Source organism: Nothoprocta perdicaria, unplaced genomic scaffold, assembly GCF_003342845.1.
Source record: "Nothoprocta perdicaria isolate Ctin4 unplaced genomic scaffold, notPer1 scaffold_6, whole genome shotgun sequence".
NCBI classification, from domain to species: Eukaryota; Metazoa; Chordata; class Aves; order Tinamiformes; family Tinamidae; genus Nothoprocta; species Nothoprocta perdicaria.
In genome coordinates this window covers 7,844,976-7,870,227 of record NW_020455865.1, presented here as the reverse complement: position 1 = coordinate 7,870,227, position 25,252 = coordinate 7,844,976, and the positions used below count along the sequence as shown (strand labels likewise).

Below are 25,252 nucleotides of genomic sequence, written 5' to 3'. Positions count from 1 at the left end.
GCACTGAGGCCCCGCGCCTGCAGGCGGCGAGGTCGCCCGTGGCAAGGAGCGCGGGGRGGCGGGGCCTGGAACGTGTGGGTGGGGGGTGTACCGTATTCACTGTAGAGCGGGGAGGCTGCCCCGTACCGTATTTACAGAGCTAACGTGGCTCAGAATATGTCCAGGAGGGTAGGAGAGAATAAAATAAAATCCTAAATATGAAAATATTTTAGAATGGAATAAAACATAAAAAGATAAAATGAAATAAAATATTTAAAAATAATTAAGAGGGACATGGAACTACTAGYGTAGAGCAACAATGATGAAGGAACTGGAGCATCTATCATATGAGGAAAGACTAATCAAGTTAGGCCTCTTTAGCCTAGAGAAGACTGAGAGGAGATCTGATCAATATGTATAATAAGTACCTGAGGAGAGAATGTAGGGAGGATGGGGCCAGAACCTTATCAGCTGTGGCCAGCAACAGGGCAAGGGGCAATGGGTACAAACTGAAACACAGGCAGTTCCATCGGCATGTGAGGAAGAACTTCTTTACAGCGAGAGTGACAGAGCCCTGGCACAGGCTGCCCAGGGGGTTGTGGAGTTTCCTTCTCTGCAGATCTTCCAAACTCACCTGGATGCCACCCTGTGCCCCGTGCTCTAGGTGTCCCTGCTGGAGCAGGGGCTTAGACTATGTGATCTCTAGAGGTCCCTTCCAATCTCAGCCATTCTATGATTCTGTGAAATAAAATGAATTTTTTTTTTAAATAAATGAATTGAAATATGAAAAAATGAAATGAAATGAAATGAAATGAAATGAAATGAAATGAAATGAAATGAAATGAAATGAAATGAAATAGGCTAGGGGACTGCCCCCGCAGGGCTGCCCTCAGCTTTTGGGGCTGCCTGTGAGGTCGCACTTTCTGCTTTGCCTCCCGCCAGGAGCACCGGGCCCATGGCAGCTGCCGGCCCCTCAGGGCACCTCCCCGCTCAGACAGGGTGCAGCCGCCCGCCCGGCCACAGCGCTTCCTGCTCAGGTGGCGCTTCCTGCTCCGTTGGGCARGCAGCCACGGCAGCCGCGGTTGGGAGAGGCTGCGGGGAGCATGGCGTACCGCGAGCTGCTGCGGTGCTGGCACGCCGGCGTGCAGGCGGCCGAGGCGGGTGACTGGCAGGCCGCGCTGAGCAGCTTCGGCAGCCTGGAGGACCCACCGTCGCGCATCTGCTTCAACGTGGGCTGCGTGCACCTGCAGTGGGGCCACCTGCCGCCTGCCCTGCAGGTGAGCGGCATGCACAGGGCCCTGCTGCCACCGCCCGTGGGGAAGCCGCTTCTGGATGGCGCCTGGAAACAGGGCTGGGAGTTGGTGCCGGGGCAGGGTTGGTGGTGCTGGCTGGGAGCAGGCACCGAAGGCGAAAAGCTGAAAGGGTCCAAGGGCTCTGTAGTTACACCACTTCCCTGGTGGGAAGGTTTTCTGTTTTGTTGTTGATGGTGGCTTTTTTGGGGGGTGGGTGGTAATGCCATAAAAAAAGACTTTTCTGCAAGCTCGGCCGATCCAGGCTGTCCTGCTTGCGGGCCCAGCTAACAGGTAAACTGTGGGTGCCAATGGAGYAGGCCCTGCGGGTGTGAAACGCGGAGCGCCACAGCCGTGGCTACCCGTCCTCCTGCGGGAGCTGCCCAAACTTCCCCAAAGCAGCAGCTCGTCTGGAGACATGGCTGCCCTCAGGGGAGCACCACCTGCTCCAGTGCCACCGGCAAGGTGGCCAGGCAGCCTGTCCTGGCAGTGCTGCTCCGGAGACTTGTTTTAGGCCCCAGCTGATGTCCATGGGCCAGGACAAATTTGTACTCTGCTTCTGCATACACCAGTGCCCCAGTTTTCTTCTCTTTTATAGTGTAATAAAGCAGACTGTTAAAGTGAGGCGTGCASGTTGGTCCCCATGAAAGGCAGCCATCAACTCTGGCTGCCTGTACTGGTTGCACACCCTGACTAGGCAATCTAAGGAAAGTCCAGGGGTTCAGGACTGGTTTGTCATCCGGACACTGTCTGATCGCAGTGACCGCCAAGCTATCCCCATCTTCCTCAGAAGAGGACATTAATTCCCCTGGCTCAGCATTACCTTGAGCCAGCTGCTGTGAACTGGTATGTGCTTTAATGATTCTTGCCTGAATTTAGCTTGCAACCTGGGCCAGGAATATCAGTCATATAGGTGCACTGTGCAAAATCCTGCAGCTCTCTCACTGTGTGCCTGCTCAAGGCCACAGGCTGTTTCAGGTGGCTCTTTCCAGCCTGACAGACTCACCAGAATTATTCCCATGGGTCCCAGGGCAGAAGGAGGGGTGGAAGATGATGGCAAACTCTACTGGAGTGTACTGAGYATCCAGATTACAAGCTCTTGGATCGCCCATTGGTTTGCATTTTCTTTTCTTGGAGATCCAGTCATCTTGGAGATGACTGAAAATGTTGCTCAGCTCGTGCCACCTCTCTGGCTTCATACAAAGCCCTGAAGGAGGGCTTGAGCTGCCTTTTCCCCTGCACACCTGGATTAATATCCTCAAGTTTCCAAGGGGAAATCATGCTTAACTAAACTGATCGCCTTCTATGATGGAGTGACTGGCTGGATAGATGAGGGCAGAGCGGTGGATGTCATCTATCTGGAMTTCAGCAARGCTTTTGACACCGTCCCTCACAGCATCCTCCTGGGCAAGCTCCGGAGGTGTGGGATAGATGAGTGGACGGGGAGGTGGATTAGGAATTGGCTCAGTGGCAGGGTGCAGAGAGTGGTAGTCAGTGGCGCAGAGTCTAGTTGGAGGCCTGTACTTAGTGGTGTCCCCCAGGGGTCGGTCCTTGGTCCGGTCCTGTTCAACTTATTCGTTAATGACCTCGATGAAGGGCTGGAGTGCTCCCTCAGCAAGTTTGCCGATGATACCAAACTGGGAGGAGTAGCTGATAGCCCTGAGGGCTGTGCTGCCATCCAGAGGGACTTGGACAGACTGGAGGACTGGGCGGCGAGAAACCTCATGAGGTTCAACAGGGGCAAGTGCAGGGTCCTGCACTTGGGGAGAAATAACCCCGGACACCAGTAGAGATTAGGGATTGATCTGCTGGAGAGCAGCCCCGCAGAGAGGGACCTCGGCATCATGGTGGATGACAAGATGACCATGAGGCAGCAGTGTGCCCTGGTGGCCAAGAAGGCCAACGGGATSCTGGGGTGCATTAAGAAGAGCGTCTCCAGCAGGTCRAGRGAGGTGATCATCCCCCTMTACWCAGCCCTGGTGAGGCCACATCTGGAGACTGTGTCCAGTTCTGGGCTCCCCAGTACAAGAGSGATGTGGAGCTGCTGGAGAGAGTCCAGCGCAGGGCTACGAGGATGATCAGGGCCCTGGAACATCTGCCCTGTGAGCAAAGGCCGAGGGAGCTGGGCCTGTTCAGCCTGGAGAAGAAAAGGCTGAGGGGGGACCTGATCAGTGTCTATAGATACCTGAAGGGAGGCAGTGAGGAGGAGGGGGAGGCCTCTTTTCAGTGGTGGCCAGCGACAGGACTAGAGGAAGCAGCCACCAGCTGAGGCACCAAAAGTCCCACAGGAGCTTAAGGAAACACTTCTTGACAGTGAGGGTGACAAAGCCCTGGAACAGGCTGCCCAGAGAGGTTGTAGAGTCTCCTTCTTTGGAGATCTTTAAAACCYGCTTGGATGCAGCCCTGTGCCACATGCTCTAGGTGACCCTGCGTGAGCAGGGGGTTGGACTAGATGACCTCTGAGGTCCCTTCCAACCTTAAGCATTCTATGATTCTATGATTCTGTGAAGTTTCCTAGTCCAAAACCAATTTGCCATGAGCCCTTTCTGAAGCCACACAGGGACATTGCTGTGGGCCTTATGTCTATGGRTGCAGCACAACCACAGCAAAGGGGGTCTGAACAGCTTTGAGCCTCAACACCCCACTCGGGGGCAAGTGGAGTGGGRATGTGGGTGCCCATGGGAGCTGCATATGTGTGCTTAGCTGCTGACCTAGCAGCATCTTAAGGAATCTTTGAGATGTCTCTGTGTTTTTTTTCCTTAGGCATTCAATAAAACAGTTGCTAAGGACAACTCTCTAGCTGTTGGCTTCTTTCAGAGAGGGTTTGTCCATCTGCAGTTAAAAATGTAAGTCTTTTTTTTTTTTTTCTTTTGGTAATAATTTATCTTCCTAAAATTCACTTTTTCCAGTGATCTTAAACAGTTCATGAGGTCCTATTTGGCTTTGTAAGCCATACCACAGATTGGCTAGTGTTATCTCCCCTTTGCAGGGGAGAACTAAGAACAGTTATACAACTCTGGGACCTCAGGAGTGGCAGGCTAATATGTGACATTATTATCCTGTACACAAGGAGAAGGAAGTTACTCCTGCATGTTTATGTTGCCGTTCACTTTTTGACAGGAAATGAAAAATATAATTGCACTGATTGGTGGATCTTTTTATGTTACATGTGAGCCAATATCCCTAAAAATGGAGTCTGTCCAGTATGTCTGGCACTTCCTCTCTGCTGAGAGTGGATTATGTGGCCTGAACTCGACCTCACTCGTTTAACAGCGAGATTGCTCCATTAGTGTCACTGGATTGACACTGACAGCTTCTCTTGATGGTGATGGCTAACTCCTTGTTCAAGTGGATGCTGTACAGACCTTCCTGGATCCTCTGTTTCACCAGTTGCAGCCTCAGAGGGAGCTCACTTGCCCTGCATAGCATAGGATTGCCCAAGTGCATCCCTTCTAATGGGGAATTTGTTGCCTTTTTGGGAGCTGAATCAAATTCTTTCCTGAGTACATGTAGTGTAAATGCAAACTCATTCCTTTCCTTAGGGTATCTCTAGAGTTCTGCTAGTATTGATCTGTCCATTCATGTGTCTTTGCTAATCACTGGCAGCACTGTTTATACAGCCATCACTTCATTTCCTCTGAGCTGTCTGCTAGGCCAAGCTTGCCAGAGCGAGCAGCGCAAGGATGACCGCTGTAAATTCACAGGATTTGTTAATCCTTGTTCTTTGCACTTTTTCCTCCTGGGAACTGTGGCTGCACTTCAGGTACCACAAAAACATCATTTATCCCCAAAAAGTAAAACAATGCATGTTATCCCAGAGGAGAGACAAACCATGTCCATTTTGTAGTACAGACCAATGAAAAGAGGACAGGGAATATTTGTTTTCACAAGATCATACGTGACTCCAGTGAGGCACTTCTAACCCAAGCTATTGGGAAGRGGATGATTTTCTTTGCTAGTCTGATTCTTCCTAATGAGAGTCTAGTCATGTTTTCATTCTTAATATCATCTTTTCTTTGCAGGTACGAAGAAGCTCTCTCTGATTATCATATGGCTTTCACCCATCTAAGAAAGAATCCATTCATTGATTACAAGCAGCTGGGGCTGAGATATGTGCTTAATGCATGGGAGGTAATAGTCACTCTGTGTTTCTGTAGTCCTTCTCCTTAATCAGGTTTTCAGAAATAGGTGTTATTAACCTAACTGCTTTTCCAGAGAGTGCAGAAGAAGAAAAATCATTTCATACTTGTAGTTCTTTTTTTTTTTTTCTTAAAGGATATTTGAAAACTTGTAACAAATTGCTCATAGTTTGAAAATTAAAATAGTTCTGAGCACTTCTACAGCTCCTTGTATAGGCATGTATTTTTTAGCTTATGTGTGTAGCATATATTTTGTGAACTCTTCTGCTTTRAAAGCAGAAATAGCTTGAAATATAGACAGATGGAAACATGTTTTGTTTATAATTAAAGCTTAATATGTTTATGATGAAGCTCATGTGCATGAAAGTTTTTCTGACTATAGATAGATGTCTTAATATTGCAAGTGGGTCTAACCTGGGCTTCAAGCTGCTTGATGATACTTATCACTTCTACAGCACTTCCATCTCYAGGTCATACACTGTTGCATAGAGTAATACTGCCACATCCTGTACAAAAAGACCTAAGCCTGTAAAAAATTTTTCAAAAATGCAGTGTTTTAATAGAAGATGCAGGTGGGTGACTGTAAGGTTCATTTCTTCCTGGAATTGAGTCTAKGCATGTGACCTGAAAAGCAGACTCAGGAAAAGGTATTCAATCCTTCATTTCTACAAGAGGAATGAAGAGTTATTGTATATCTCAAACTAAGCATGCCCAGGAGCCATTCAGATTTGTTCTATTTTTGTGTGCCTTTTACCTGGCAGGAAGAAGTTGCACTTGACATTTGTGGTCATTTAAACCTGATTACTTTTAAAAGTTTCAGTGTCTTTGAACAATATGAATGTTCCCAACACTCCTTTCAGTCAGCTCACACACTTTAGAAACAATGAGTTCTTCTTGAGGTGTAGTCAGCTGCAAAAATGCCCGAAGTGCCTCAGGAGGTAATCAGGACCTTCCATGGTATGAACAAACAGCTCCTCCCCCGACATGCTGTAGACATTGCCAGAATATGTGCCGTCACCGTGCTGACACTCTGGACTCAGAATCTGCCTCCTGATTCAATTGTATCTCATTCTACTCAGGTCTAGCTACATCTTTCTGCCTTAAAAAAAAAATGCAAATAAATCTTTTCAGAGAACTGTGTCATCAGATTTCCCCATGCATGGCTTCTCATATGCTGCATGTGATCCTCTCAGGCGRGAGGAGATGTGGTGCATGGTTCCAAGATCCACATTTTTTTGCCACTCACATGGGCAATGCTTCTGAGTTCAGGGGGAGTTTCTGTATCTCAGAGGCCTGAGGGGCAGATGCCTCAGGCCTCAGCTTCTCCAGGAGCATCTCCAAAGTTCTTGTAGGTTTTTAGCATGGTCATTCTACCCAGAAAAAGGAATATTCTAGTAAAAGGATGCAYGAGTGAAGGAAAAGCATCTTGTTATCTGCATCTCTGTTTCAAACACTGTTTACATCCAAATATTTTAAAGCAACTTGCAAGACAAGAACCATATAATAAAAAGTAGCAAGAGATCTAACACGGGAATCTGTTGGGCCACTTCTATACACTAACTGTTGGGCATTGACAAGAAGAGAAGCTTTCCTGTTCAAGGGCTTCCCTACATCCAGTCTGTAATGTTCCTGCACCCCACATATCATCAAAGAACATACTTACAAGCTGCTTAAGRCTAGCAAGGTACAGCTGACAATTTGTACATTCATAAACCACAGCAAAGTACAGCAATTTCAGGTAGGTTATTCTGTAGGGAGAGAAAGTCAGAGAGACTTTGCACAGCAGAGAAATATTACCCAGCTCTATATGAAGAGAAAACCAGGCAGCTTGGCAAGGAAATCCTTTCTGGCCTTTCTGGCCTGGTGTTTTAGTACCTCGTCCCTCTTGGCTGGGTTGCTGAGTGCAGTAGACTGGTTGCTTTCAACTCGACCTCAGTCTTTTGAGTTAAGACACAGCTGGCTTTGTTCCCTCCTTGCTGTTCTAGGTGCTGTACAGCACTGCAGCAGCGCAGTGCCGGCTCGGGCAGTGGCAGGAAGCTAAGGCCACCTTAGAAAAGGCTGTGGTGTGGACACCCGAAGGAAGAACAGCAATCCTGGACCAGGCCCTTGAACAGGTGCAGGTAAGAGTACTACTGTAGGCTATTTTTTGGAGTACATTGGCCTTAAGTTAAAAAATCTAAGATAAAAATGTGCCAGTTGTTACATGTTTAGTCCCTCCTGTCTGTCCATCTGCATGATCACCTAGTGATAGAGTCTAAGGCGTTTTGAACAGAAAGGATGTAGATATATATGAAGGATGTGATACTCTTCCTTCTGGGGCTAGTTCTAAGTAAATTTCCTATTAGCGTCAGCACAATTCCACTCTTGCTTGATCAGGAACAACTGACAGTTCACTAATTTACTTTGCATGGAAGAGTCATTATTTTGTTACTTCTGTACTTCCTTATCTCTTTTGTATACCTTTAAAGGACAATGGCTTTTTATAGACTGATAATCTCCTAGCACCACCTTTGTCCTGTGTGTCAATGTATTATTTATACGTRCTATTGAATGCCACTTTGTGGGTGCATAGACTGACGGAACAACAACATTCAAAACCAACTAGAAAAACTGATCAGAGATTTGTTTAACCATCATTACGTCACTGCCCTTCCTTACCACCCATCCAAAGTCAACAGAGTCAGCCTGTGACTCAACACTGAGCAGTGCCCTCCGTGATTTTGATTTCATGCACATATTAAATCCAAGTGCCATATTTCAAGTTCGCAGCTGTAATTTTTGCCCTAATATTTCCCTGGAGCTGATTTTCCACACATAGGGAAGCATTACCTGCTTTTTACTGATCTTAATTTAATATTAATTGATGGCTTTTCCTTGATCTTCTTTCAAAACCCTAGGAGCGTATGTTTTTAGAGCCCATGCAGGTTCCACCTGGGGAATTTTTCAGACCACGAAAGAGGGAAATTGAAGAGCTGGATTCAAAAGATTTCCTGGGTAAACCTAAGGTAAAAGGTAACATCATCTTATCTACAGAAAAATCAAACATAGCATATAAAAACATGTGAGGTGCATGATAACTAGGATTAACAACAAACAGGTTAAAATCACAACTTCTGATATCTCCAGAGAACATTACTGATGGCCTGGACATCAGCCCCTGCATTGGAAGAGACCCCAAAGCAGGGTCTCAGGGCCTTCAGCCACTCAGGGTATCTGGGAAACACAAAATGAGATTTGTTACAACTGCGCCCTCTTCTATCAAAACTGCACATTGTTGCTAAAAAGTCTTCTGCATCTTAGTCATTATAAGTCTGAAAAAGCAAAGCAGGTACTTAGTGATTGTCATTTTGCTGACAATTACATTTTTGAAAGGAGTAGATTTCTCTGCCCCACTCTTAGAACTGCATTCCCAGTGTGACAGACATGCGCTTGGGTTACAAATGTTTTGTCATGTAGTTAACATGATCTCTTTCTCTGATCTCTTCTATGGCCATGGAACATGGCATAACTGTCAGCTCAGAGATCTCTTCAGAAAACAGGGACAAGGGCATTTGAAGTTGCTTTTGGGGTCCAACTGTGCACCTTTCATGATATGCCTGACCACTAGAGAGGTCAGAAGGAAATGAGTCTTAGGGGCTTAGTTGCTCTCTCTTCATACAGCTTGAATTCAGTAATTTATTTATCTTCCTACAGGTGATCTCCTCCATCATTCCCAATGATGAATACATTGGCTTCGAGCCTCTTAGGCCTCAGGTGAGCAGGACATAGCTGTGAAAGGAAGAATGCACAGCARTATCATGCTGCTGTCATAAAGCTCCATGTAGGTCCTCAGATCTTGACACCATCAGCAGAAGAGTGCATCACTGAAAAAAAATGCAGTTTCTACCTGTGAATCCTCATATCAGAGCAGATACCATGGGGTCTTTCAAAGCCAACTGGATTGTTTCAGCATTGACTGGAGGGGTCTCAGGCAACAGTGTGAGTCTCCATCCCTTGGAAGATGCATGTTACTCTCCTCACCATGCTAAAACAGCAGTGGAGCCTCTGCTGTCCTCCACATATATTTGCAAAGCAATGTTGTAAATTTGGTAGCATAAACATCTTGCACTGTATGAGTTATCTAGAGTACAGAGTAGGGGGAAAAAACTTGAGTACTCTATCTCAGGTGGGAGTACTTGAATACTGCCACTCTTTACCTAATGGGATAAAGGGAGAACTGGAGAAATTGCAGGGGCACCCTGGTAAGATGTGCAGCAGCAGATTGCAGGCTGTGGTGTGGCAAATGTGGTCAAAGGAGAAAAAGAGAAAATAATGAGAAGCTCCCTCTCTTCCAAGAGGCAGTAAATAAGGTGACACTTTTTRCTCAGTCACATACTGTTCTAAATGGATGCTCTTTCCCCCCTGCAGAAACAAGGCTTTTATGAGCCCAGTGCTGATGCTTTGCGGTAAGTGGCCAGTCTCACCCTGGTCTCATTCTTCTCTCACTGTTTCTGTTCAGAATGTCATGTTTTGTCCTCTGATATTTTTCTTCTGAGGACTCTACAAGATCCACATCTAACTCTCAAGCTTGGAGAGAATGCCCAATGTACAAAAGGCTTGTGTGGCTGCAAGAGATGCTGCAGCTAGCAAGAGTTTTGCAGATAGTACTCTGAGATTCTTAATTTAGAGCTATGCAGGAGGCAGTGCAATGGTCTGGGGAAACAGATAATAATCACATAGCGGCTGAGAAATGGGATGTGCCCAGTCCTGGTTTCTAGGACAAAGCTTCCAAGTGCTAGCTGCAAGCTCTGCACTGCTAAGCCAAATTCAGCCCTGGTTCAAAAACATGAAAGTCATCTGTTTTGGTAATATTGTGGCAATGGTACTTCAGAGTTAAATTTTAATCTTTGCTTTGTTTTGGAAGATGTTTAATGGCACAGGGGAAATGGGGCAGTTGCCTTTGCGGAAGTTGCATTTCAAGCTGCATTTCAAGCTCCTTTTGTTCCTAGCTGGAACAAAAGAGTAACAATGGGAATCAGAATTTCCTACCAGCTGAAAGTTTTGGCTCATGCTATTTTGCATCAGTGCAGTGTTTTGGATAAAATGTCATCTCAGGATTAAAGCTCCAAGGTTACTTGGGTAACAGTTCTTTTATTCCTATTCTTTCTAGAGACCGTGAATCAGGCTACTATCGAATTTTGTCCCATTTTTATCCTGAGGACTCAGAAAAGTTGGCAGTGAAAGCAAACAGTTTGGTCTTTGTGCTGAGTAGAGGAGCAAATGGCTGGGCTACAGCCATACATGATGGACAGGTAAGGCAAAAGCATGGACCTCCCAATACTTCCCAGCCAAGAAAGACCAGACTTGTGCCTATCAGCAAGTTCTCACTGCACCTCTCCTAATAGGTGTTTTTGAGACCCTTCCGTAGCACCTCAGAGCAGGACATGTGTTCACAAGCTCATTTCCACAGATTAGTTGCTAGTTATGGGTGTCTCTGATACATGGCTCCTGCCAGCTTCTCCTACTCACCCCTTACCTCCATCTATCCACAAGGGCTCTTCTGTAGTCGCTTGTGCTCTCCACCATTCAGGAACCTACGGTAGAATCRGAATGACTCACAGATGAAAGTAAGGACCACAGTTACAACAGTACTTGTCACCTGAGAGTTCTAATGGAGCTGAAGGAGAAGACAACTTGGTCYTTACTTGATGTGAAATATTTCTGTTAAAATAACTTAGCAAAATTTGGRGGAAGGTTTCAGCTGTGCTGGCAGGTTTTATAAATGGCTCTAGGGAAGATCCAAGGAGCTGCAGTCCAGCAAATTTGACATCTTTCTCTCTGTTAGAGGAATATAGTATAGTTCCAAATAAATTTCATTGAAATAAATAAATATGCCAAAGTGGGAGATTCTTTTGTTGAGACACAAAACCCACATCTGGGTTAGGACCATACTTCCAAAGCAAAAATCTATCAAAGGATTCTTCACAAAAATACTCAAACCCCCCAACATCTTAGGGTATCAGAAATAGAAAGGGCTGATAATAGATTARCAGGTAAAAATAGAATAAAGGACAGGCAAAAATGAACATTTTTTTTAAGGAAAGAATGGCACCACAAACACTGTTGTGACCTGAAATATTCAATATATTCCTAAGATATGTTTGTAAAGGTGGTATGTCATAAGGCAACAAGAGTCTATGCTAATGTCAAATCATTCAAAATACTCAGATTTGAAGCAGTGAAACAGTGAAAAGTTACAGAAAAATTTGAATATTATAGTTGACTGGTCTCTAAGGTGACAGATGAAATTCAAAGTCAATAAATTTATTACAGGTTGGAAAAAAAATGTAATTACTCATAATGATCAGTTAATGCAGGTTAGAGACTGCAACTACCATCACAGCCAATTCTTGGCTCATTTTCTGCTCTGCTTTGTGTTCTGTAGAAGCTGCATATACCAGCCTCTCTACTGGAGCTTGTTCCTGCCCCAAAGATGGATGAATTGGTGAGATGCTAATCTTGTAACAAGAGGGAGAGGGAGGAACCAAGGACATTTGCTTGTAAGATTAGCACAGGAGAGGATACCTGTGTGTCATTAGCACATGTTGTTTCACCTTGAACAAAGACCAAGTGCTTTCTGAACTGGAACAGAAAAGTTAAGAGCAGGAAAAAAAATGCACGTTTATTCTGATCTCTTACCAGCAAAATCTAAGGGTTTTCTTGTATGTCCAGGCCTCAGTGGTTTTCATTTCAGGTTGACCAAGGTCATGATAACCTGCTGCAGCTTCCAGTGTCTTCTGCTTAATGCTTTGCTCTGTTGTTCTCTTGCAGAATGTCAACAATGGGATTCCTCTCCCTCCTGCTAAGGTGCCTCCCAGCCGAATCCCTGGGAAACAAAAACCAGGTAGCGTTTTTGTTGGCCAGGTAGGCCAACATGTCAATGAGTATTGTGTGAAATTGCTGTGCCAAAACCTTGTTGTTTTAAGGGTGTGTGAGGAGACTGACCCCTGCAGCAGTGGCTGTCTATATACTAGCAGATTGCAAAATAGTTTTTTTGGATCTGTGCTTTCTGCATGTACTGCTTATGGGTTTTGTTTTCTGTTCTGCAGAATCTCCTGATGGAGAAAATGCCTCTGCAAATGCTGATGTTTCCCAAATGGACTTTAAGGTGGGCATTTTACAAATCAAAAATTTCACAAAGTAAAGCTGCTACAGCCTCAGAAGAACAAAATTGTAAAAACTGCTAGGGGAATTTTTAGCCAGATCCTAGAAAAGGCCTGWGGTGCCCCAAAATCACTGGGAAAACTTCTGTCCATGTTTTCATTTCAGAGATGGTCCTTCCATTCCAGAGACATGTTCCTTCCTCAACCACTCCTAAGTCTGTGACCATGCTGCTTTGTGAGGCAGCCCAAAGTTGCAGCTTCCCAGAGCAGGGCCCATTTTTCACCTTCCAGGGAGCTGAGCTCTGCCAGCTGCAACTGCATCAAGTGCTCAGAAATGCAGTTTGCAGCCTGTTTTTGTAAGAGAGCAGTCTCTGAATTAGCCACTCTTCCCTTTCCTCTCTTCCTGTGAAGTATTTTAGAAGTACCGCAGCAATTTGAATATTCATATTTGATTTCTTCTGGGAATATATCCTCTAACATGTCTCCATATCATTATCAACCACTGTCCTCTATGCTGAAAAGTGTAGCATGTCTGAGAGTGCTGGAACTACTACTGTGTCCACATAGAGACAACACCTTCTGTGTTACTGTCAGCTTCAGATCTCTATCAGCCTTTGTCTTTGCCATGCTTATCTAGTGATATTGGAGTCATCTTTTGTCATCTGTGCTTTAAGCAGAAAGGCAGTAGAATAGGAGCCCTTGCCTGCATCTTTCTATCTGATTAGAAGATGTTTTATAGGTAAAGTCCTGCAGGGATTTGGAAGGGGTCTGTGTGATCCAACRCAAGGACAGGTTTCTTGGAATCACAGTAGGAACATTAGATCCTGGTCTATGASCCATCACATTGTTTCTGCTCTGTAATTCAGATCTGCATTTTGACACCACATTATCATTATGTGGCAGCATTGAGCTGAGAGGCTTGTGTCTGTGTCACCTCTCTCAATATGGCAGAGAGTCCTGAATAACCAGATTGTCCTGAAATACTGTGCTATATTTCTCAAAAAGATCCCACTGACACCGGAAGAAGCATTGTCCAGCACAGACAGACCCACTGTACTGAGAGTCCGCTGTGACTGCACCATAGCGCTGAGAGCAGGCGAGGTGCCATCTCTGTCAGACCTGCGGGCTCTGCTGAGGGAGAAGTTCAGCCAGCAAGCAGAGCAAGGGATGTTGAGGTACGCTGTGGAACCATCTGGGGAGCGTCTATGCCCTCAGTGAATGCACTGAAACTGGCAGCATATGACAGAGAAGCTGCAATGATGACCACCTCAGTAGCCCAGGGAAGCTCTGGAGACTCAAAGGATCTTCCCAGGAAGCTACACAATGGTAGAGAAACAGGAGTGAACCCAAAGAAAAACTCTGTACAGATGCAGCTGATGCATATCTGATGTTCTCCAGCTCAGCTCAGCTTTTAAAATCCCCTAGGACTGACACAGAGGAATTTAGGAGTCAGATATAAATGTATAAATGTGAGTTAGTCCTGGCATGAGGTGTCTCTTACTGTTAACGTCCCTGGAGGAATTCAGTCAAGGTAGTCAAGAGAATTCAGGATCTTACCCTCAAGGAAAGTATCCAGGCACATGAGTTGCTCCCTGACATGGTCACATCTATCCAGTGAGCATACAGYGAACCACAGTGACAAGTTCACAGTTGGTTTACAAAGGAAACTTTGTAAGACTCAAGATTTTATAGTGCTAGAATTACCTCTAAGTTTGGCTTTAAATCAAGTGATTTGAGTCATCTCAATGAATCATTGCAGCTGCAGGCATTCAGACAGCAAAGAACTGGTTGCAGTTTTGGGAGAGGAAGATCTGGGGAAGAGATGGCAACAATTGGCAGATGGCAGGCTGACACTCTGGTGCGAGGTAGGTACACTGTGACTTGCTTTTATGCTGTGCTAGACTCTAATGTAGTCTCTGCTTTKCACTTGCAATCTTTACACTGGCTTTCTCCTGTAGGGCTTGGATTCCCACTCAGGCAGACCGGTCCTCTACAGGATGCTGGCTCAGCACCATTACCTGGCGCAGGGGCCAGGCGACCTGGAGTTCAGCAAAGGAGACACCCTGGACATCCTTTCCGAAGGTAGCTGTCTAGTCCTGTTGACAATGCTCTACTGGACAAGGCTTTCAGAGTTGCAGGGAGGGAGTGGAGATAATGAGGAGTAGGTGGCTTCTCTTCAGTGCTGTTACAGGCTTGAGCCTTCAAGATGTGCAGGCTTGCAGCACTGAAAACTCTCATTAAGCCTGCTCATATGGACAGGGCTCATGCTACTCCTTTRTATTTTTCCAGTGAATAATGACTGGCTTGAAGGACACTGCAATGGCAAGACTGGCATCTTCCCGAAATGCTTTGCAATTCAATCTGGCTATGATACTACATCCCTATAGGCAACAGGGACCTATTCCCGACGGACTACGCAGAGAGCCCACTGCCATCAGTCCCATCTCCCATGAGTCAGAGACAACAGTACCAGCTCTTTCAGACCACAGCCAGGCCATCAAGATGCTCTCATGAAGCTGACTACTCTAGATAGGAGATGTCCCACAGCTATGGATCCCACGGGGTCAGGTGCAGCCATCTGGCAGCATTTTCTACAGCCTGTCCCAAGACTTGTCATTTTTACCTCTATTCTTACAATGCCAAAAATATGATTGTCTGGGTCAGAGAGAAGATTGGAGGATTTGGTATTTGGCTACATGAAATGCCCATATAACAACCAGAGGAGCATACCTAGGCTTCAAGAGCTCAGACTAACGGGTGTGAAAAGGCTCTTCTAAATGAAGGAATTTATGAATTCTCCCTCTGCTGCTGAAATCTGGGTTGGGGAAACCGAGTCTTGTTGTATAGCTATTTGTGAGCAGGAGGCAGAATCAGTTTCCTGTGTCCATTTACCACACATTTTCATTTGCATCAGAGGTCAAGCTGCTGCTCTCTTTTTGAAAGCCTTCTGTAACTGGTTCACAGTGGGGTATTTGGAGTGACATTGGGGGTTAGGCCCAGCAAGTATCAGCTGCATATACTTGTGGATCTGCAAGAACACAAAGGGCACTTGCCACTTCAGTGCTCAAGATGCTTTTTGCTCTTTTTCGAAGTCCTTGAAAAGTCTTGTCTGGATTTTACTGTACAATCCCATACGAGCAGCAGTCTTGCAGCATGGAGGAGAGGAAGCTGTGGAAACACTCCTGCTCACAGGGGCTCTGGGCTATGGCAGAGGCGCTCACTTGGGAGCTAGGAAGAAATGCCTGTCTGGTTCCCCCAGCAGAGCTGTGCTGGGCAGTGTGCTGGGCAGTGCTGTTTTAAATAGAATAACTCAAGTGCCTATGGATTTAGTGTTGGACTAAGCTGGGCTATGTAACCTGAATATAAAATAAAGASTGGATGAATGGTGGCAACTCTTAAATCAACTGTTGATTATATTTTTCCATTGAAATGTGCCAGTAAATATTTTGAAGACATCTGACAGTCCATCCTTGGGAAAATAGTCTGTCATATGTTCAAGAAAAAACAAAAAAGGTAAAACAAATGGATCTTGGTTCAAGTCAAGGTATCTATTCTAGTGCACAGAGCAACATACAAAAAGGTTACCCCACTCCTCCGAGCAGTCCCAAACTGGGGGCCTCCTGARAGTTTTGCTAGCTACCGCTGTTTGCCAGCATTGATTCACCTCCAGAGCTCTGGATGGCTCTCCACAGTCAGACTTGGCTTTGCTTTCCAGAGCTCTCCTCAAGTTGAGGCAAGATGGCTGTGAAGCAATASAGGCTAGCTGTACTTCTGCTTCTGGCACCCTGCAACTGCAGAACCTCTGCCACCATCCCTGCACCTCACCTGCACATACTTGCAGAGTGGTGGGGCACCTTGTGGGAGGCATCTGAACAGGGCTGGAACTGCCAAGGACTGGAAGCTCTCTGTATGTTACACTGGAAATCTCAATGGCYAGCAACCTCCAGATTTGAAAAAGACAAAGAATTTTATTTCTATTTTGAATTTATCTAGTTTCATCTTCTGACCACTAAGTCTCAGCCTTTGTCAGCCAGACTGAAGAAGTTTATGGAGTCAGAAATCTTTTCCTCATGGAAGGATATAGAGAGCTCATGTTAACTTTGACATCTTTGAGGTGTTTAGAGAGATGACCCAGTTAGACCTCCTGAGCAATGTAGAGGGACTTATGCCATCATCTTTTTCCACCKTCTTTTATACCACTTCTTCCTGTCTGTTTCAGTGGGCAGGGATTTCCTAACCAAGATCCAGGGAACTACTTGGGTTTCCAGAAACACAGGAGAAAAATGGCCATCAAGCCCGTGACAGTGGCCAGCACAATGAAGAAGATGGCACTTGCCCAGAGGTCAGGCTGCTGCCCTTTGACGTGCACCAGGGCTTCTGTGGGGATCATGTTGGTGAGGTTTAGCATGAAACCCAGAGTCCAGCCGATGTCCACGTTTGCTGCCTGAGACAAGAGCAGAAGGAGTCATCAAGAAGTGCTTTTCCTARGCACTGATCAATAGTTTTGGCACAACAGACCGACAAGCACTGTTCCCAAGAGCTGCCCCAGCAGAGATATAGACATGGCATACATATAGACCTGGCATACCTAGACCAGACCCTGTTGCATACCTAGTCTTACCAGCACTTTTTTACCAGCACTTTTCACTAAGGATTAAAGGGGAGCTGAACAAGAATGACTGCTATTATCCAGATGTGCCCTCACATCTGTGTCCAGATGTGACCTTCGTGTGATTTTGGGTTGGGCTTCTATGATCCTTTGGGCTTCTATGATCCTTTGGGCTTTTCACTTCTATGATCCTTTGAGCTTCAATATATTCGGGTGCATATGGGTCAGGGGCCACCATACCCCTTTTACATTCATGTCAGTTCTGCTCAATATCAGAGATCGAAATTACCAAAACTTGATTTGCCCTTCTCCAATCCCCTTAAAATTAGCCAATATCCTCATCGGAGTAAATGAGAAAAGAGTAGGTGTCAAGAGACTTTGTGGCCGTGATTCTGTTCTGGGATCACTGGGTGGCAGCGTTGCRGCAGGGATACATTTCTAGCTCAGTGGACTCCAGGGCTGAACTATCCTGAACTTCCTTGCCAAGGGAAGGATGTAGCCAGCAGCTGCCTGCCCCAATTCCCACTGCCACTCAGGGCTTTTACCTTTTTGCTGAAGTGGATGCTGCTCCATGTATGCTCATCAAACTTGTAGCCATCAAGTAGCAGTGTCAGGATGTAAACAGCAATGGAGCAGTACATGTGCAGGCGTTCTGTCTCTTGTGGGAAATCCTCCACCAGCTTTTGGGGCCATTGGGGGACACAATGTGATGAGGAACAAAACAGATGCTCAGAAGCTTTCCATGTCCCAGGGAACAGCATGGTGTGTTCTTCCTGAGTATCCCAAGCATTGCTCTCGAATAACCCCATGATTAAAGCAGGGACACCTGCAATAATCTCTTTCCAACATGGACCTTCTGTACTGCCTCCCTAGTCCAACGTACCTGCATGTACATCAGGCAAGCCTAACGGGAAAGGGGAGTTGGAATCGCCAGAGGAGGTAGTTCATTGGCCTGGAGAGGCACAAGGCTCCTGTCTGCTCTTCACAGAGCTCTTACCTCTTTCCAAGTACTGTTGCAGAAGGCCCAGATGGTGGAGTTGACATGGCCTAGAGACTGCTGACCAGTGATGTTCAGGAAGTGGAAGGTATAATAGAACCCAGAAAATGCCTAGGAATAACAGAAGGCTGTAAAAGCACTCAAAGATGACAAAAAATACATCATCTTTCTCACCCCAAATAAGTCCCCTTTGCGGTTAGTACAGCCATCTGTGCCTTCAGTGCCTCCCGACATTGAAATAGTGAGAGRTGCTGTGAGAACTGAGCACCTTGGAAGCCAGGATCTGTCTGACTCCTGAGTGAGCATCTACGCACTATCCCAGTTTTCATGGAGTCAGTATTCACTGGCATTATGCAGGTTTCTACTRTTTATTTGCTAGCATTTTCCCCAGGCCTTTGCCAGACTCTGCCCACCCAGAAACACCACAACCATACCATGACCACATGGACAAAGGACTCCTTACAAAGAACTGCCCCCGCACAGGGGGCTGATAAATGCCATTGAACCCACACGTCCTGTGAGCCCCACAGCTGAAGTTGAAGAGTTTCTCAATGGCTGTCTTGCACGCTGCTGGGTCTCCTGTCCCTGTCACTGTGAAGACCTGTGCAGGGCTCGGTGTGCTCGGCATGGGGACACAGGGACTGTCGTAGAGAGCTGCTGTGGTGACGTTTTCCTGGTATCCCTTCGGGTAGCAGGGGTGAGTTACCTGCTGGGGAGAAGAGCTGCCCTAGAGAGGGCAGGAGCTGTTAGTGGTGCTTGGCTTGGGATGGCAGCCAGGCCCTTCCTCCACAGCCCACCCTGTGCAGGGACCCACCCAAAAAACAGGACCTGGAGCCCAAGAAGACTTGGTGGGTAGCAGGACACATCCTTTGCATGGTTTGAAGCTGCCCGCAGCAGCAGCAGAATTCTCCTTTTCTCCCTCGCTGCAACCTCCCCGCTTTGGGGAGCGCTGCTCTTGGCTCATTGCCATTCAGCACTCCCCATCATCTCTGCACTGAGCTGTGCAGGGGCTCAGCCACCTGCCATACYTCCGTGCTTATTTAGGGTTGCAAGGAGCGGAGACCAGCTCCCTGTGCAAGCCAGACACTGCCAAGTCAGGTGTCTGCATTCCCTGGCCTCTGCTCCTGGATGAGATGCAATGTGGCCAGGTTCTTCCATGTCTGGAAAACATTCTCCACGACATGGGAAGGGCTCGAGCAGATCGTGTAAGCAATGCCCCGCAAAGTTAGCAGGGGCTGGCTTCAGCTCCAGTACCTCACGGAGAGCCGCCAGCAGCATCTTCAAGGCCTGTGTCTGTCCATAGCACAGATAGCTGTGRGTGTAGAGCGAGTAGTTGGTGCTGTAGAGCCTTAAGAGGATGGAGGTGTTTTGGTCCTCAATGGTACTTCCAGGCTGGAAGGTTATTTGTGTAGAGGCACCTCCAAGGTCCAGAGCTCCCAGCACCTCTGTGCCTTGTGGATGTTCCCATTTCTCTGCAAAGGAGAACTGGCCCCACCAGAGAGCATGTTTTAGAGTGAAATGCCAAAAATGGCAGTCCCTGTTCCTTTCACCAAGACTTTGAGGCCAGTTGCAAAGAGCCTGACAGACCTTCCACAAACCAGATCCCTGCTACCCCCTTGCATCTCAGTGCATCTCTGAGATGTGGCCCCTTAGATGCTTCCCATCGGCTTGGAGTCAGTGACCTAGTGACCTTAGGAAGGGAAAGGGTGCTGGAGGAGCCCCCTTCTTTGCTCTCTTCGCAGGATCTGCTGGGTCTGACATTGCTGCAGCTCCAAACCAGCCTGTTCCCAAAAGCAGCTYCCAGGCAGGTGCATAGGACAGGGCCGGGCTGAGCAGGGCACAAAGACCCTCCTGCCCTTGGCTGCATTAACGCCAGCGGCAGAGCCAAAGGAGCAACTTCTCAGCAAGCTGCATTTGTTTGGGAGACTAGTGCCTTAAAAGGACACATTTCTCCCMTCTGGGAATCCCCAAATCTGGCCCCAACTGGCATGGGCGTCAGTGCTGTGCACAGTGCCCTCTGCCCTCTGCCTCAGGCCAGACCTTGACGAGCGTCTCCAGAAGGTAGTTGACAGTGATCCAGCCAAAGGTGCCCTCCTCATTCCCTGTGAGGATCTGAGCTCCACGAAAGTCCACGGGGTACTGGCGAATGGTCTTGGTGACCTCGGCAAAGACCCGCTCAGCTTTGGTGCTGTTCTGCTCCCTGCCGAGGGAAGGAGAGAGAGACCGTRGGGTGGACGAGGCAGTTGCTGTGGGTTTTCAGAGCTGCCTCACACGGAAGGGCTGCTGTCTTCTGCACAGGCTTGAGACTGCCCAGAGAGAGGGCCTGTCCCTCCACCCATCCTCTGCTCTGCCTGGCCGCTGCCTCTGCCCTCCAGCCACCAGACCAGGGTCACTGGGGTCTCCCTAAAACCTCTGCCAGCTGACTTGCTGTGTGCCTGTCTGCCCACTCTGCCCCACAAGCTCCCTCTTCCGCATCCTCTTAGAGCGTGGCAACCCATGGGGCTTCTCTGTGGGCTCACCAAGCCAGCTCTGTTGCCCATCACGGGCAGACTGCACCAATGGATGCTCAGCCCACAGCAGGACACGGCCTCCCATGATGGGACAGCGACTCCTGCACACCAGCACCCCAACCCCCAGCCTGCATGGGCTCTCCTGGTCACCAGAAGCCTATGGCAGGGAAGGGCTGCCAGGAGGCCCAGGCTCTCCAGGTTGTGCCACGTACCTCAGCAGCCTCATGCCCGCTGTAGCCCCAAGGTACGTGGGGGTCTCCTGATGCAGCTTTGCTGGGACCGTCATCATGGCCTTGTCTAGGCAGGGCTTCAGGCTGGCCCCAGCCAGAGCAGGGCTGTCTGCGTAGCTGGAGATGCCAGGTCCTAAAACATGACCTCCCATGAGGGAGCAAACATTTCCAGCCCATTTCCCCAGCCCAATGATCTCTCTGGATCTTCTAGGCAATATCTGCAAATCTTAGTCACATCCCAATTCTCTGTTGTGTTTGGTGTTGTTCAAACACACATCAAAAAGACATACGTGTTCAAACACACACCACAGAGATAGCAGACCAAAGAGAAATGAGAAACTGCATACAGACTACTCTCAGAGACACAACAACATTTAAGGGCATCCTCAGATATTTTAGGGTGCCTTGTGGAATCATGAAGCTAAGTTATAAGAGAAACTGCAAAGACATGTTATGGGAAGAAAAGCTAAAGAAATCACTGCATGAGAGAAGTACCAAACTCACCACGTGGAACATCCGAGGCTGYCAGATCATGCGTTACCACAAGCTGCAAGATCTGACCAGTTCCTAAAACTGTGCTGAAGGCCTAATTTCTTAGCCACCTCTGGGCAGCATTGATCCATCCTTCCCCTAAGGCTTCCTACACCACAGCCTCTGCAGAAGCTTCCTTTTATTCTTCCACCCAGCACACCCTTCTCTGGCCTAGTGTAGGCTAAAAATCTCAATTCACTTGCTGTGTTTTAGCAGCACAAAGTGCAGCAGCCTAAAGCACCTGCACGTCTCCCGAGGGATCAGCAAAAATCTAGGAGCTCTGCTTTGCCTCCAGACCCTTTTCACTGGCCCTCTGGGAGCCTGCCCTACTGGGTCCTGCTCTACTGAAGAAACCTGGTGCCAGGTCTCCTGGGACACTGACCTGGAAGGCAGGACAGAGGGACACATATGCCCCAGAGGGATAGACACTGACTGTCAATGTTGCAGACCTCCACCTGTCTGACAATGCCTGTGCATGTGCCTGTGCATGAGGGAGCAAGCCCAATTCAACTCAAGAAGGACTTAGCACAGACACTTCACCCATAAAGCCAGAAAATCATCAAGGATTTTTCCCTGTGTACCGAGGCTAAAGGTGCCATTTTTAACTAGGTTGTCCATAGCAGTGCCCTTGCTCTGCTCAAAGCCAGCCAACCTTGAGGAAGCATGCTTGGCATGGCCATGGCACACTGGAAAAGCTGCTGGTGAGCTTCTTTCCTCAAAGGCAGGAGAGAACCAGTATGGCCATCTCATGATGCTAAGCACATGCATAATCCAAGGTGTCCATAGAGTCTGGACATGGCCCACTGGTCCTGCATGACTTGCTCTGTAAACAGGCAGCTCCTTATCTCTCTTGGAAAGGAGAAGACCTCCATTTGTCCTGCCAGAAGGACTTGCAGAGTCAATATACACAGAGGTGCCCTCTGTTCAAGCAGACTCAGTCAAACTTCTTCTATTTTTAGAGATCAGCAAGAGACGTGAGGTTTCAGCAAGGTCCTGTGCTATCTGGGGACTAGTTCTGGAATAGAAATACCACTATTTACCTTCTCCAGGACTTTGCATGCCAATAATGCCATTAGCCCAAGTGCTCCCTCTCTTACCCTTTGCCCTCTCCCAGACCTTTGCTTTGCAGCTAAGTTAACTAGTAACTGGCACACAGTAACCTTAGAGCCTTATTTGATGTAGAGGCAAGCTCTGAATTCTCTTACCTCTCTACCTAAGGACCTCTGGCCTGGCTCACTGGTGCCTGCTCATCCTAGCCCAGCTCCATGTATCATTGAGCTCTAGCTGCCAACCCTCACTAGTCTGGTCCTTTCTTCCAAACAGAAGAATCCTTTTTCCAAAGYCAGAAAGCATACAATCACAGAATCATAATGGCTGGAAAAGAAACCTTCAAGATCATTGAGTCCAACCATAAACCCTTCAACACCATACCTGCTAAACCATGTCCGTAAGTGCTTCATCTATGTCATTGTGAACAATAGAAACAAATGCCCCTCTGCATGAGAATCAGTCTACTTGCCTTCAGTGTGTGTATAGCAAGAGAGGGAGCCAGCCAAGCAGACTAGCTCCTCTCAGTCACCAGCCCRTGGGGCTCCAAGGCCTGGCATGTGGTGACAGCCAGTGCTGTCACTCCAGGCCTCACACATCTGAGTCAATGGGAGRCAGTGGGACAAGTACGGATACATCCAGGTACACTGACCAGACACAGCACAGGCCTCCACCTGGCTGACGATGCCTGTGCCATTCTCCTTGTCTGCTGGCCACTGGTAGATGTAGAGAGCTGTGTGCGTGGAGCCAGCATCAAACACCAGGCCGTACTGAAGGGAAGCAGAATCAGAGAATCATTATGGTTAGAAAAGACCTTCAAGATCAAGTCCAACCGTAAGCCCATCATCACCATGCCTGTTAAACCATGTCCCTAAATGCCTCATCAATACATTTCTTGAACACTGACAAGGATGGTCACTCCACCACTCCCTGAGATGCCTGTTTCAATTCTTCACCACCCTTTTCACGTACAAGTTATTCCTAATATGTAAGCTGAACTCCCCCAGTGCAATGCAAGTCCATTTTGTCGTATCCTATTTTTGRTAGTTATTTTGGAGAAGAGACTGACCCCCATCTCACTACAACCTCCTTTCAGGTAGTTGTAGAGAGCAATAAGGTCACCCCTCAGCTTCCTCTCCTCCAGACTAAATAACCCCCGCTTCCTCAGCCCCTGCTCATAAGGTCTGTGCTCCAGCCACTTTAGAGGTTTCATTATCCTTCTTTGCATATGCTTCAAAGCATGTCTTTCTATCTTTCTTGCAGTGATAGTCCCGTTCCTTCAAGTAGCTGAGTTCCTCCCAAGGACCCTACCTTGGTACTGGAAGGCAGAAATACATCCTTCACATTTACAACAGTCAGTATGAGGGCAATGATGCTGAAGACACAGGTGGCTGCCAGGAGGAATGCCACAGATCTGGCTTTCTGTTCCATCCCTCTTTCAACCTGCAAGAACAGTCCACCTGCTCAGCACCATTGTGTTTGACAGGTCACGTTCAAAATGCAAGTCTCATGAACAAATATAGGGCTTCTCAGGGTGGGATTTTTCTCATATCCTATCAAGAGCTTGAAGTTATTCTGTGTTGGTGCTATAGGAAGATCTTCACAGTCTAGGGACAGATACACCCTCTCTGTCTGCGAGTTCTCCCAACCTGGGGGATTTTCAGCTTGACATTTTCAGCTCTTCTCTACCTCAGCTCCTGTTTCCCTGCTCAGGCTMTTCTCTCCACACAGTCTGGATCCCTCTGCTCCGCTTAATCTAACTGCTGGGTGACAGATCACCATCACTCTACCCAGTGGCATCAACAGGGTAGGCATGGCAGAGGCTAACCTGAGTCACAGACTGGGAGAGGGACCATAGAGTGGCAGGTCCCCAGGGGAGCCATCACCTGTGGGATGCAGAACTGCAGCTCTCCAGTACCTGCACGCTGTTGTCATACCCTACACTCTCACAAACTTGTCCTATGAGACTAGGGACCAGCAGGAAGTATACGCTGCCCAACAGTCCTGTGACTTCCCCAAGAGACTTCTCTCTCCTTCAGGCTGGGGAATAGCATCACCCTGGCCGTGTGCCTCCTGCCTTGCCCAGCTCTGCTCGGCTCTTGGCAAATACACAGCAGGTAAGCAAACACACATTARCTGTGTCCCAGCTGTAGGTGATCTCCAAGCCCTTCCTGCATTCCAAAGGGCTGAAAGCTGAAATATGTTAGAGAAAGCTCCCAATATTTGGGGTGCACATGAGCCCACTAACCAAGATGGCTTTGTGCAGACAGCTACAGTATTTTACATGAAAGAAGGCAAGGGCAGCAGGGCTGAAGAGCCCTGAGGAAATGGAGTGCCGCATCTCCCCCTTGCCTGAGTGGGAGCTCAGTTTCTGGCAGAATCAGCCCTAACACATCAGCAAAAAATTGCAGATGAGAAGCTAATTCAGAGGATCTGGTTCTCTGCAACAGTTTCAACACACAGCAGACAACATATCTCCATGGACAGTACAGGAGTTCAACACACACAAACCTCTCCCATCTCTTCCTCCATCACCCTGCTTCTTCCAGACAGCATGCACCAGCAGGCAGTGAGGTTAACCTACATCTAGGTAACAACCCAGGGTTTGCAATCCAGACCCTAGATGAGTGACAGACACCTCCAGAGACCTGGACAAAAATATGTTTAACCCCCAAAATAATGTGTTTAACCCTATCAGTGCTTTGGGCCTTGGAGATGTCACTTGTTAAGCAGTTTGCCTGGGAGTACATAAAATAACAAGAATTCCCTTACCTCTTAG

The 25,252-nt window shown here is 47.5% G+C and overlaps 2 protein-coding genes across 2 annotated transcripts; one reads left to right on the top strand and one right to left on the bottom strand.

Moving 5' to 3' along the window:
* The first annotated feature begins 1,082 nt into the window (after positions 1 to 1,082).
* NOXA1 (NADPH oxidase activator 1) lies at positions 1,083 to 15,734 on the top strand. The gene is made up of 15 exons (XM_026049346.1): positions 1,083 to 1,256; positions 4,032 to 4,114; positions 5,291 to 5,399; positions 7,393 to 7,527; positions 8,305 to 8,412; positions 9,101 to 9,160; positions 9,815 to 9,852; positions 10,557 to 10,698; positions 11,832 to 11,891; positions 12,218 to 12,290; positions 12,496 to 12,554; positions 13,555 to 13,724; positions 14,309 to 14,414; positions 14,508 to 14,631; positions 14,839 to 15,734. Exons 1-15 carry the CDS (start codon positions 1,083 to 1,085, stop codon positions 14,934 to 14,936), a joined length of 1,539 nt encoding a protein of 512 aa, XP_025905131.1. The 3' UTR covers positions 14,937 to 15,734.
* A 797-nt stretch (positions 15,735 to 16,531) lies between these two features.
* Positions 16,532 to 23,904, bottom strand: LOC112955911 (ectonucleoside triphosphate diphosphohydrolase 8-like). The gene is made up of 9 exons (XM_026049377.1): positions 23,785 to 23,904; positions 23,126 to 23,243; positions 20,878 to 21,028; positions 20,196 to 20,355; positions 19,410 to 19,640; positions 18,619 to 18,882; positions 18,156 to 18,266; positions 17,704 to 17,838; positions 16,532 to 16,993 (listed from the first exon to the last, which is right to left on the bottom strand). The coding sequence occupies exons 1-9, from the start codon at positions 23,902 to 23,904 to the stop codon at positions 16,802 to 16,804; spliced, it is 1,482 nt and encodes a 493-aa protein (XP_025905162.1). The 3' UTR covers positions 16,532 to 16,801.
* Between the last annotated feature and the right edge of the window lie 1,348 nt (positions 23,905 to 25,252).